The sequence below is a fragment of the Xiphophorus hellerii genome, chromosome 19 (genome assembly GCF_003331165.1).
Source record: "Xiphophorus hellerii strain 12219 chromosome 19, Xiphophorus_hellerii-4.1, whole genome shotgun sequence".
Taxonomy (NCBI): Eukaryota; Metazoa; Chordata; class Actinopteri; order Cyprinodontiformes; family Poeciliidae; genus Xiphophorus; species Xiphophorus hellerii.
In genome coordinates this window covers 28480299-28494073 of record NC_045690.1, presented here as the reverse complement: position 1 = coordinate 28494073, position 13775 = coordinate 28480299, and the positions used below count along the sequence as shown (strand labels likewise).

The following is a 13775-nucleotide window of genomic DNA, read 5'->3' as shown; positions in this document are numbered from 1 at the left end:
TTACTAAATAAATTACATGCACACACACACACACACACATGCCCACCCATGTGTGTGTGTGTGTGTATATATATATATATATATATATATATATATACAGTATATATATATATATACGGTATATATTCTTCTTTTTTTTTTCTTTTAACACAGTTGTGTTAAAAATAATAGTCCCACATCACTAGCCAGATAAATCACTGTTTTGATGGAATTTCAACTTTTACACTACAGTAAGTTTTTAGAAGGTTTAGTAAATGTTTAGAAAACCAACAGACCCAACAGGCATGATGTGCATTCTGCTGATTCTGTGAAACTGAGTCATTTACTGAAAGGGATGTGTTCAAAAATGTGATTATGTGAAAACAACAGATACTTATGTAAAGATCAAAGCAACTGATGCTGCATTTGTTCTTGAGAAACGGAGTAACATGGATTGTTCAAGACACTGTTCAGAAGAAGAATGTTCTTTGGTCAAAAAATTAAAAAAGAGGGAAAACCTATAAAGAAGTGTAGAAAATAATAGGCTGTTCAGCTAAAATGGTATCAAATGCTTTAAAATGGCAGCCAAAACCAGAAAGTCGAGGAAGAAAAAGAAAAACAGCTTTTCAAATGGCTCAGTCTGTAACCAAAATGGCAAAGGCTCAGCCAATGATCAGCTCCAGGAGGATCAAAGAAGATCTGCGAGTGGCTGTGAGTTCTGCAACAATCAGACATTAATCTGAAGCCCCCACAAAGTCTCATTGTTAAAAAAAGACATGTACTGAAGCGGCTACAATTTGCCAAAGAACATATTGACTGGCCTCAAAAGAAATGGCGTAATATTTTGTGGACTGATGAAATTAAAATGGTTCTTTTTGGTTCTAAGGGCCACAGACAGTTTGTCAAATGACCTGGAAACTCTGAATTCAAGCCACAGTTAAACATTAAATATTAAATAACATCATAAATGTTATATAAATAACATTATTAACATTAAATAATATCTACTCTATCTAAAGTCAACAACTTTTCCCTCACAATTGACAGTTCTCTGGTCTCTCCAACCCCTCATGTTAAAAGTCTGGGTGTCATTCTTAACAGTACTCTCTCTTTTCACTCTCATATTAATAATATTATCCAGTCTGCACACTTCTACCTCCGTAATATTAACTGACTTCATCCATCTCTCTCCCTGCACTCTGCTTTCTTTTTGGTCCAATTCCTCAAATTGATTCCCTCCTGGTTGTTCTGCCTCATAAATCAATCTGTAAACTTCAACTGGTTCAAAACTCTGCTGCTCACATCATTGCCAAAATGGCTCCATTTCACCACATCACTCCAATTTTACAACAACTTCATTGGCTTCCTGTTTTTTTCAGAATTCAATTTAAAATCCTGTTGTTTACATTCAAGGCAGTTCACAACCTGGCCTCTCCTTTTCTGTCTGATCTTCTGCACATCACCACCTGCTCACGTTCCCTTCGTTCTTCCTCTTCCATCCACCTCAGTGCCTCTTGTCTGTCTCATCAACATGGGGAAAAGAACCTTCTCTTACTCTGCTCTCCAACTCTGGAATGCTCTTCCCCCTGACAACCGTAATATTGACTCTGTTCTGACCTTCAAAGCACAACTCAAAACTCATCTGTTCAAGTTAACCATCTCACTTTAACTGTCTAGTTATTTTGTGCCACAAGACACAAAACTGTTTAATTTGTGTTTTTAATCTTGTAAAGTGTCCTTTGGTGTTTTGAAAGGTGCTGTCAAATAAAATGCATTATTATTATTATTATTATTGTTATTATTATTATTTTCAGGAAAATAGTGTGTGTGTATTTAGCTCGTTATAAATGTGCTGATACTTCATTGCAGTATCAGCACATTTACATATAACGCTGAGGGGAGCAGTCGACCACTCCAAGATGGCGGCACAACGTCACATCAGTGACAATAGGCAAGAGCGGTCCATGAGGCGTCTATTCTTTATGTATATGTCTATGGTCTGACCTGTCCTCCCAGAATCCTCTGGTCTTTAATGCATTTCCCTTCTAACAGTGCTCTCTCTCATTAGACAGTATGGAATAAAGTTAGCTAAGCTAAGAAAATAACAGTTACTTCAGGCCAACTTAGTTACATAAGAAATATTTCTTGGTTGTTTAAAAGCTAGTTTCTGGCCCCAAAGTCAAGAAATTCTGCTCATAAAATTACATTTTTTTTCTCTCTCATTCTTGCTTCATTACATTGAAAGATAATGTCAATGGATCCTGTTTGCACTTTAAAACGGTTGAAACAAGTCCATGCAGCACATGAATTATGGAGCTTCAATCACTCTACTGCCACATTCAAGATGGTGCCAATGTAATGTAGGACCCAGCGTTCAATGATACGTATTCATGTCTAGGTCTCCCACCTTGACTCCCTGGAGACCGGTGGCACATCTGAGCTTAGAGCACACATCACCCAGATGTCCATAGCTGCCTGCAGAGAATTTAGCTTGTTAGCTTACAAGGTGCCTCACAGAAGCTTATGTTACAAACTTGGTCACTCCGGTTGAGTAGCAGTGCCTACACTAAGCTCAACACAATCCATACACTCTTCAGGTTTTGTTCCAGTGTTGTACAACTCCAAGAAACTCCTGAAGTCCCAGTTCTTCGGAGAGCATCTCCTACTCTATGCCTCACCTCTGACCTGCAGTTTTCCTGCTCAGTAACCTGTTGTTAGCTTAAATATAGCCAACTCTGTTATATCCCAATTAGTAAGTTTCTTTGGATAAGTGTTTACCAAATGCATAAACAAACTTGTTTTTTAATTGTTTTCCTTCCTGTTTCAGTTTTAGAAGATGCACTATTTTTTATTATCAGAAATGATCATTGTGTCTCTCTTTAGATCGAACAGGGGTTGGTTGTATATGTGTGCTTCTTTCAAGGAGCTACAGAGGAGGTCACACATGAGATGGGTGAGATATCTTTCAAATTCACCTTTTTTTCATGGGAATGAGATACATCAGTTGTTACTTTTTGACTTAAAGAATTGTCTTTAGATTTTATTTAAATTAACATTCTTTGTAGATCTGTATAAAGAATATTATATATAATTTTTGCTTGTCACTGACAGTCATCTTGCCTCAAGTGTAACCATTGAAACTTAGAAATGTTGACAGTTGCCTTAAACAAGTCCAGGTTTCATCCAGACTTTTTTCCTCATTAAGCGAGTCCATTCGTTTCCTCTTATTGATATAAAAGTACATTTCAATTGATTAAATGTTAAAAACATCAAGTTTATAACAGAATTAATTAATATACCAACTTACAGTATTAGTGTACCACTAAAAATGTCTCAATTTACTTTAACTTGCTGTTTTAAATGTACTCACCCCTATCGTTTCCATATTTTTCTCAACAGCCAACAAGTTCATGTCCACTAAAGTTTTTCGAAAAGACAGACACACTGTGTCAGTTCTCGACCTTCCTGGGAGTGTTTTACTGGTTCCCCAAGACTCCCTGGTTGGTGAGCCACTGGTTAATAGAAGAATGCAGTACAAAGACAGATGTGAGCCTTGGCTAGGGGCTCAGCTTTTCTCAAGCCTAGTTGAAGCCTGCAGACAGCTCATGTCAGAATCTGCCAAGTGCACAAAGGAGGGCATGAAGGTGGAGCATGGAGTCTATGGGCAGAAACAAGAGATCAGCATCAGATCTTTGGAACCGCTATCGTTGCTCCTGGAGTTCTGAGGCTCACCTGGAACACATGAGACCTTCCTACAACTTCAACCTTGTCCTCAAGGAAATGTCTTAGGGAGGCTTTTCATTAAATCTACAGTCAAAACAATAGAACTTACTTTGCTGAGCACTACAGAGGACTTACAGAAAGAACATTATTAGATTCCATATCAAATGTGATCCTATCTTCAAAGCTTCTGTGCGTCCTTGTAGTGTTCTGTTATGTTTGGTTAAGCTGCACCGTATGAAGGCTGTGTTTGTTGTAAGAAGCATAGTTGCTCTCAAATTTCTGGCATGTCCAATGTCTACCTCATTGTTTTGCACATGGATCGACACAAAAAAATGTTTTCAGAGGTTTAAAATACGGTGAGAAGTTCCTAACATCAAGTGAGGTAGAGAGAATGTTTGAGCTAAGAGAAATCCTAAGGATAAATGTATATTGTTTTTCATGCTCATACTTTACTATTTAGAGAAAATCACAATGTTCAAAATTTGTTGTAAAAATGAAAATGCATTCTGAATTTATAGTTATTTACACCTACAAAAACACAAATACATGGCTCATGTTGCTTTTATTAACCAACTTGAAATAAAATCCATTCTTGATTAATAAAGCTGCTGGTATAGATGCCAGGAATGGCTGCGGGTAGTCTATTAAGTATCTGAATGAGTGGAATAAAAAAAGTGAAAATAAATGTAATTTTACTCCATGAAATGTAAAACTTCTCTTAAAAGCTGAAGATACATTGAAGGTTGTACAATCTCTAATATCCATCTTACAGTGGGAGGAAAAAGGGTTTTGATGCAGCACTGATTTTCCAGGTTTCCCTAGTTACAAAGAACAATTAGATGTATTCATAAAACATCAAATCTGAAGGTAATGAAAAATAAAATGTGTCCAGTTTTTAAAGGGGGAATATTATGTACTTATGTATTTGAATAAAATACACATAGTGCCATTTTATTCTAGTAACCAAATTACCTTCAGCTATAATACAATGCTATAAACACCAAAAAGACATTACTTTTTAAAAATTATTTAGTGCTTTGAAACTGGGTGTATATCTCTTTAATAAGCTCCGCCTTCAGCACGTCATCACGTTTCTCCATATGCCGTTTAAAACATTCCTAGGGCGTTGGGCTGAGAAGTTGCTCCGATGATAGAAAGCCAAGTCCAGGCTAATCGCTGCTGCCGCCAGTCTGAGGTGCTGAGTGGAGGCGGAGCTGAAAACTGCAGTGCAGAGAGAAGATGTGCGGTGTTACAGCAGGCGAGGCACCGAAAATACTTCCATGGGAGATTCAAGCATTCCTTAAACATGCTTTAAAGAATCACAGAAACACTCCAGGTTTGTTTTTGATTAGGGAATAGCAAGATAACACGACTCAGAGGTTGGATTTTACAAAATACCAGAGGTGGGACCAAATCAGGATTTTGCAAGTCTCAAGTCTTTATCCTCAAGTCCCGAGTCTGAAACTTGGAAATTCAAGTCTTTTTGAGTCTTTTCTCCCCCCCTTTTTTTTTTTAACAATGTTGCGATTTTATGTTAAATGTAAATAAGCTGTTTGTTTTTAAAATCCATATTTATTTCAAATCTTGATAAAACGTGCAGCTGAACACAAAGTATAAAAACCCAGTAGACTTAATGCGCTGACTACAGTAAACAATCTATTGTCAATATAATTGCCTGATGTCTTCCAATCCATCCTGTGATGAACTGGACCCAGTTCATCATTATGATGGGGCAGAGAAACTCTCTTCCCTGAGTTCAGGTCCAGAACCTGCTTTCTGATCAGGACCCCCGGCTCCAGAAGAGCATAGCGGGGGGGGGGGGGGGGGGGGGGGGGGGGGGGGGGGGGGGGGGGGGGGGGGGGCTAGACTAAACAAGCATTTGCTTTAATATAAATGCATAAACAAATCTTTATGTAACTTTTCAAATAGGAGTACTATGTTTAGTGCAAAATAAACAAGGATATAAACAGTGACATGTATAAAATGTTGAGTTATGCTCAAATTTGCATAACCATTAGCTCATATGTTGCAGAAATGTAATATTTTCAATCTCTGAAGTTTTTTTAAAAAAATGCAAAATCGATCTACTCAAGTAAGAGTAGCAATAATAAGTAAAAGAAAAGTAAAGCTTTTACTTAAAAACTCAAGTAAAAGAAAAAAGCACAGTGCAGTAAAAATCCTCTTAATACCTTTTTCTCCCAAAAAGTTACTCAAGTACTACCCACTTTTGAACATATTTAAACAATACTAGCAGCCTATTCTTAACAAGCTTAAAGTGATATAATAGCATCAGCTGGTCATCATGTAGCTAACACTACCTGCATCCAACAGCATTAATCAGCTAGAACTGTGTGAAGTTCTTTGCCTTTTGCTGGTTTGCTGCCATGATTGAAGTTCTGCACAGCAGCAGCATCTTGGAGCTCATGTGTCTCAGAAAAACATGTTATGACTGAGTGTAATGGAATTAATGGGTCTACTTTATAAATATGTGTTTTACACTTTATATTTTGGGTAAAATATCAAGTCTTTTCAAGTAAACAGGTTCAAATCCAAGTCTGAACATTTTTTCAAGTCATTTCTAAAGTCTTAATATTAATCGACTCAAGTCTGATTCAAGTCCAAGTCATGTGACTAGAGTTCCCACCTCTGCATAATTTAAGTTGTGCTTCTCGTTTTGTATCAAATGAGTCTTCATGGGTAAATGTGTACTCTAATAATGTAACCTGTGAACATTTAAGAAATCTTATCCCAGCTTTTTATACACAAGAATTCTGCAACACACAGGTAGACAGCTGCATTGTTCCATGTGGGAAAGTTGTGGATTTTAGAGTTTGAGTCCCAGAACCGTCTTGCCACTTGACTTTTCTGACAATCACAGAAATCTGGTAGAGCTGGTATTTAATCAGCTAAATGGTCACTATGAATCCTCAGCCACTGATATGAATGTCAATTTATTAAGAAATGCGTACATACAGAATCCAAATGTTTCATTTTAGAAAAACTGGCAACCACTGCAGCTTTCACCTCTGAACTTTTTTTTGACTCTGTCCTTGAGTATTGCACTTTATGAACCGTGTGCTTCTTGTCTTGCCCTATATAAAGCAGATCAGTCCCCCTCCCACAAACAGTCACACTCTCTTAAAAGGTTTCTCTGGCGCATTGTGGTGATAACAGTGATCCTGTTCTCTGACAGATCCCGAAGCTCATTGATGAGCTCCTGCACACAGGGGCTGGGCCACGGGTGGCCGTTCAGGTAATCCCTCAGAATGAAGGAGCGCTCAACCAGGAGCTCCAGCTGCACCAGGTGTCGCAGTTTGTGGAGACTAAGGAGATCTTTCTCTGGCTCCCGGCGGAAAAATCTGCAGATGAGATGGGAAACATGTTAAAGGTTGAAGAAAATAAACAGAGCTGTTCATTTTTTAGGGATTGTTCAGATCACATCTAAAACAGTGAGAGGCACTGAATTGTGGGTCAAAGCACAATTCACAGCATTGAAAGGTCATAGGTCATCCACAATGACATGGGATACTGATTAAGGCAGATACTGGATCATTGGGGCTACTGAGTTTACCCCTTGATGATTGTTGCTCTGTTGGTATTGTTGCTTTGATAGCGATCTGCATGGTTGTTTTCATCACAGGAAGATTTAGATTTTTCTATGTCATCATCAAGATGTGATGGTCTGGCGACCTGTCCAGGGCGACCTGTCCAGGGCGACCTGTCCAGGGCGACCTGTCCAGGGCGACCCCACCTCTTGCCCGTTAACCGCTGGAGATAGGAACAGCACCTCTGGGGACTCGACTAGGGATGTATGATAATGGATGGACGGATGTCATCAAATGTCACAGTTATTAAGAAAATTGTAATGGAAATATTCATTTGAGGAAAAGTTATGTTAAAGCTTTCTGTTGCACTTCAAAATTCTTAAAGGGGCAGTATTGTGTATTTCCAAGAACATAATGCCATTTTATAGCAAGTAACTGTTATCTTCAGTTGCTGTAAAATGCTATATTAAAAAAGACATTAAAGAAATTTGACTTCGCAATTTGATGCCTTCAAATTGGGGCTCTGTCTCTTTAAGAAGCTCCTCTTTCTGACCCTCCACCTTTAGCGTGGGATAATAATGTTCGTCAATATGCCATTTACAATTACAACCATCTTAGGAACGCTGAAATGAGAAGTAGTTTGTATGATTAGCTCAGCAGACTCCTAGTTCCATGAGGCATCTGCTAATTGCTGCTGCTGCTAGTCTGGAGGAGTGAATGAGGTGAAAGCTCAGAGAATGAGCCTAGTGGAAATAAGCACATTTTTATGAAAGCAAGCATTTAGCACCCAGAATGATTGCCACGGGAGATTCAAGGATTTCTCAAACATGCATGAAAGAATCAAAGCAACTCCTCAGGTATGTTTTTGATGGGGGGGAAAAACATTACACAGTGTTCCAAATTATTATGCAAGTGACATTTTCTCAGGTTTTCTTAAATGTTCAATGCAAAGGATGTCAGTATAGTTTTCAAGTCATGAACTATTACAGTATAAATCAAATTTTACTGAACAAAGCTCCCATGAGAACAGTATTTTTTCAAAAATAAAAAACTCAAAATGCACTGTTCCAAATTATTATGCACAGCAGATTTTCTAAACATTTTATGGATTATAAAGAACTGTAAATGGCCATTCTTTGCGGTCACACGTACTAAAATCAAAAGCTATTTCAATCAAAAACATCTCAACAGACTGACTTCCATGTTAACATTGGACCCCTTCTTTGATATCACCTGCACAATTTTTGCATCCATTGAACTTGTGAGTTTGTGGAGAGTTTCTGCTTGAATTTCTTTGCAGGTCCCTTCAGGGACTCTGAAGGGGCCGACCAGCTCTCTCTCTCTCTCTCTTCCCATGATTTCAGCCCAAAGCATGACTCCACCACCTCCTTGCTGACGTCACAGGGGTTGGGTTGGGACGTGGTGGCCATCCACCACCAGTCCACTACTTCGTCCATCTGGACCATCCAGGGTTGCACAGCAGTCATCAGTGAACAAGTCTGTATGAAAATGAATCTTCATGTACGGCTGGGCCCACTGTGACCATTTCTGCTTGTGAGCTCTGGTTAGGGGCCCAATAGTAGGTTCATGCACCACAAGCCTCTGGAGGATCCTCCACCTTGAGGTTCTAGAGGCACCAGCAGCTTCAAATAACTGTTTGCTGCTTTGTAAGGACATTTTAACAGCTGCTCTCTTAATCCGATCAATTTGTCTAACAGAAACCTTCCTCATTCTGCCTTTATCTGTCCAACCCATCTTTGTTCTGAATCAGCCACAAATCTCTTCACAGTACGATAACGCTTCAGTTTTTGTTAAATATCTAATGTTTTCATACATTAGATATTTGTATGAATACACTATCTACACTATCTGATCATTTTCCTCAGCAGAGATCCTTTCTCTTTCCCATATTGCTTGAAACCTGTGGACTGCTTAATAATGTGGAACATCCTTCTTAAGTAGATTTCCTTTAATTGAGCTCACCAGACAAACTAATCAACCAGCTCTCTGAAATTAATTATAGTGGTTCAAAGAACCCTGACACACAATACCATCTATAAATTTAATATCACAACAAAAAATGTAATCTTTATGACACTTGGATCCAATTTGCATAATTTGGAACAGTGTGTAACATGATGGAAAGCTCACAAAGTCAATTTTATAAGTCTTCCATTTGTCTTTTTCAACATATAATGTTAATTTTTTAGATTCTTTTAATTGTGTTCAACAGACAACACAATGTCTGTGTTTTCACAGATCTTGAAAATATGATTTTATAATTTCTTACATTTTTTCCCCCATCTTGTGAATAAAACTATAAGGTTTAATGTAGCCATAGTCAACATATTAATGATTTTATCTTTAAATATAATCTGCACATTAGTGAAGTCTGCATTCCAGTAAACAAGTAACAAGTGTCCAAATGTTGCTACTCACCGTATCCTAAGAGTCTTGAGATGAGGAAATAGCATGGGGATCCGTCTGCAGAGGCTTCCACTAGAACGGTTCTGCTCAATGTCCAGGTGCTCCAGTCCTGGAACTTTAGGAGCAATGGAGTCCATGTCTTTCAGAGTTATAGCTACTCGCAGTGTCAGCCTGGTCACACTGGGTGGGATGGTGGTTGTATATGTAGCAAGGGAGTTCCCACCTTAAGAAATATTAGAACATTTCCTCTCAGAACCAACACAGTGATTGTGCCAAATTCAATGAAAACATCAAATTCTAAACTCTCCCATCAACAGAACTTTCAAGGAGATCTGTTAATGGAACCTATTAAGAAAGTACCAGATTTTGGATAAGCCCAGGGTTTTTGTGTATCTAACCAAAAATGATGTCAGCACATGATTCTAAAGAACTTTCCTTTCGCCTGATTCACTTTGGCTGTTTCCACTTCAAGCTTGAGCTGCACTCTTCTAGGCAGAGGCCTCTGATGTCTGAAGGGTGCAGCTTCCAGTTCACCTACTAGCAGAGAGGCCTGGACTCTCCACTGTTTCTCTATTTGAGGCTTCAAACTCCTCATGCTCCTTGTTGTGGCTGCAGCTGTTCTGAGTGACAGCTTTTAGGAAACAACAAATGTGTTTTAGCAAGGCTGAGATCTGGACTGTCACAGGTCCACTGCATCAACATGAAATGTTTACCTGGGTGGTGGGATTTATACAGCATGATGCAAGCTTGGCTCTCTTTGTGTGAAATGACCCGACAAAACCTGTGTGTTCTTTAGTCTTCCTGATATAATGGCAGCCAGGAACACAGATGAAGCTTCCAGCTGTTTTTATACTACAATCACTGGAGACGCTGTTGGCTCAGCTGAGCTCTGTTACACTGAGGGTTGGACCACCCAGCTAGACCTCTGCTGATGTTTACTCTCACTGAGCAAGAAGGTAAAACTCAAAACAGTATTGATGAAGAATAAAAAGAAAGGAGTCAGTTTAGGTTCAATGTAATCAGCATCATCATGACACTAATCAACCGCAGCATTAATCTAATTACATGTTTCTAAATATCATTATGCCCCACTTTTAGTGGAAGAATGACTGATGCTGTTTGAAACTTCTCTGATGAGAATTTGCTTTGTTCTCTGCTATGCTAACTCACATCCTACTGATCCAGACCAGCAAGCTACAAAAATGTGATATTAAAATCTTAAATATTTTATATTAAAATGTATTTGAAGAACATTTTAATATTGTGTACTTGTGTACTATCCATCCATACATAAATATCAGCATAAACAAACTACAGAATGTAAAACATGCTGAAAGGCAGCAGAACTCACCGATGATGGTGAGTGACTCCAACTGTCGCAGAGGGGTCAGCCAGGACCTGAGTCGACACTCAATCCCTTCTCTGATGTACCTGTAGCGGACAGCAAGAGACCGAAGTGAGGTCAGACTCCTCAGAGCATTTTCAGGGAGGATAGTCTCTGGGTAGTCCACAAGCTCCAGACTGGTCAGCGCCGGGCCGCCGTACGAAGACATTCCTGCAGCAGAAAGGAAAACATTAAGAAGCAGATCCAGGAGTGTAGATTATGGCTTTAACACTGGATTACAGGAGAGGTTTAGGAGTTCTAATTTTTATTAACTGAAATAACTCTAGCAAAGTAATAGATTTTCCAGCTGGAAAATACATAAACTATCTATAAAACTGCTACTCGGCTGTTATTGTCCATCTGGTGAAAATTAATACATCAGTGGCCATGATGTAGTTTTATGTTTAGCAGGACTTCTGGTTTGCTAAATATGAAGCTACATATAGTAGTTTTGAACCTGTGTCCTGAGAACTACATTGTGACGAAAATACAGGGAAAATATGACCGACTGTCCCAAAGGAAGGCAACGTTTGTGTATGTTGCTTGTTCTCCAAATTAGTATATTTACGCTATTTAAATGGGACTGAACGTACAGTGTATAATTCGGACTGTCACTTGTGAAGCTATGACGGCAGGCATAAGGAGAAGGCATACCTGGCTGTTCTGGATTCGGTGGACTCAAGTAGTCGTCAGGAAGCGGTTCTGGTGGCTCCCCCTTCATCCCCCAGGAAAGGTGGATCAGCTTCTTCAGCTTCAGCAACATGGCGTGGAAGTCGTTGCGGGGAACAGGCCTCACCGTGTCCAGCCCGTAACCCTCACTCTGCTGGTGGAAAAGGAGGAAGCGCAGGTTGACCAGCTGGGACACAGTTTTGATGAACTCCACAGTGTTGGGCAGCCGCACGTTGCACACGCTCAGGTGTGTGAGGCGCTCCTGAAGGTGCTCCGTTAGGCTGTGGCCAAGCAACGCTTCATCCCAGGTAGCGTTCCGTACCCCGAGGTCCCGTAGGTTGGGAAATCGGGCAAGGTTGTCCATGTATTTCTCTTTATATTGTCGCCCGCCATCTACAAATACTATGGCAGTGAGCGACGGGAGGAACTTTACCAAACGTCGCCACTCTTTTCGCCGCAGGTGTCGCACAGCCACTCGGGTGAGCTTGCGATAATTCAATGTGTGCCAGAAGCCGTAAGTGTAGCGGCGAAGTTCGGACATCACCACAGTGTAGTCCTTCCATAGGGATGGGTGGTCGATAAGCTTCTTTAAGTGCCTGCAGCAGGAGCGAACCGTGTGTTTTTCCTCTGTGCTAAGATAGCTAAACACATAAACCCAAAGTTCAGGTGGTAGCTGCGGTGGTCCTTCCATTACTTCATGCACTCAGCGTATAGAACAACAGTCAACAAACCTAGTGCGTAAATATACTGTTAATAATTTAGGCTTTTTAATGGATCGCTATTTTAAAGTTTTCGGCGAATTTATTCTAACTGCAGCCTTATGTTTACACCGGAAGACGGTCGATTTCTTTGAGCGTTACACTAAGAACCGTCCGGCGGCAAACAGCCTATAGGGGCCGACCTGGAGAGTTTTTTTTTTTGTTGTTTTTTTTTATTAAACATTTTTAACAAGTGTACAATATCACGTGGCATGTACATACATGAAGAAAACAAGTCTTACAGGCTTAAGGCACACATATAATTATGACAATAAAAAAATAAAAACAGGTAAAATAAAATTATAAATAAATAAAATTTATCAGACATCAGAGGGATAGCATAATGAAAAAAACAAACCGAAAAAACAGAGACAAAGGGGCTTTAGTTTTCAAACAAATTCACACCATTACAGGCGTCCAAAAGCTGTATTTATTCCATGCTTGTTTTTCATCAGTTTTAAGGTTCTGTAGTGATTTTTGTCCATTAAAAGGTTTTTAAAAGCTGAAAAGTTAGGATTTCTATTTCCCCATTTACAGGAGTGGATGAAGAATTTGGCGAGGATCAGCAGGTTGTTAAGAATGAGGTCGGTTCTTCTGTCTCTGTGGGTTTTTCCAAATATTATATCCTCTCTTTTTAAGGGATGATGTAGGGAAAGTTTTGATGAGATCCAGTCCTGAAAGTTCCTCCAAAATGTTCCAGTTTGCACACAATAGAAAAAGAGATGATCTGTTGTTTCAATGTCGTTGTCACAAAAGGTCCAGCTGTTGGTATCAAAGTTGAATCTTTGTCTTAATAATTCCCTGGATGGAAAAATGTTATTGAGAATTTTAAAATGAACTTCTTTAGCTTTAGGACTTAGAGGAGATTTAAGGTAAGCGGTTCTCCACTTATTAACCTCTGAATCAGAAAACAAATTTAAAATGGAGTTTTTATTTGGTCGGACAGGAAATATAGCATTAGTTAGATGCTGACGCATCCGTTTGTTAGAATTACATTTGTCCAAAAGGTTAAATCCAAACAATTGAAGAGCTGGTAACTGAAGGTTAGCTGATTGAATATTTATATTTTGAACCAGATATTTGACTGCAGTGGGGATGGAGTTCATTACTGTGTTAAATTGAGTACGTGAGCAATCCAAATTATACAATAAGCAAAATTCGTCATAAGACAACCAATCTCTATTGTCATTAAGAAAATGTCTTATGGACCAAATACCTTTTTCCATCCAGTGATCCAAACACAGAGACTTATTCCTGTGTAACACATATCTGTTATTCCAGATGGGAGTT

The 13775-nt window shown here is 39.2% G+C and overlaps 2 protein-coding genes across 2 annotated transcripts in view; one reads left to right on the top strand and one right to left on the bottom strand.

Annotated features, from left to right (window-relative positions):
- LOC116709396 (uncharacterized) overlaps positions 1-4387 on the top strand; it is a 39926-nt gene extending 35539 nt beyond the window's left edge. The window contains exons 18-19 of the mRNA XM_032547897.1: positions 2863-2932; positions 3379-4387. Of these exons, the coding sequence (XP_032403788.1) occupies positions 2863-2932; positions 3379-3704 (396 nt within the window). The 3' untranslated portion in view covers positions 3705-4387. The remainder of the gene's footprint in view (positions 1-2862; positions 2933-3378) is intronic.
- A 2250-nt stretch (positions 4388-6637) lies between these two features.
- On the bottom strand, positions 6638-12576 carry LOC116709399 (uncharacterized). The gene is made up of 4 exons (XM_032547899.1): positions 11713-12576; positions 11026-11229; positions 9687-9897; positions 6638-7061 (listed from the first exon to the last, which is right to left on the bottom strand). The coding sequence occupies exons 1-4, from the start codon at positions 12416-12418 to the stop codon at positions 6809-6811; spliced, it is 1374 nt and encodes a 457-aa protein (XP_032403790.1). The 5' UTR covers positions 12419-12576; the 3' UTR covers positions 6638-6808.
- Between the last annotated feature and the right edge of the window lie 1199 nt (positions 12577-13775).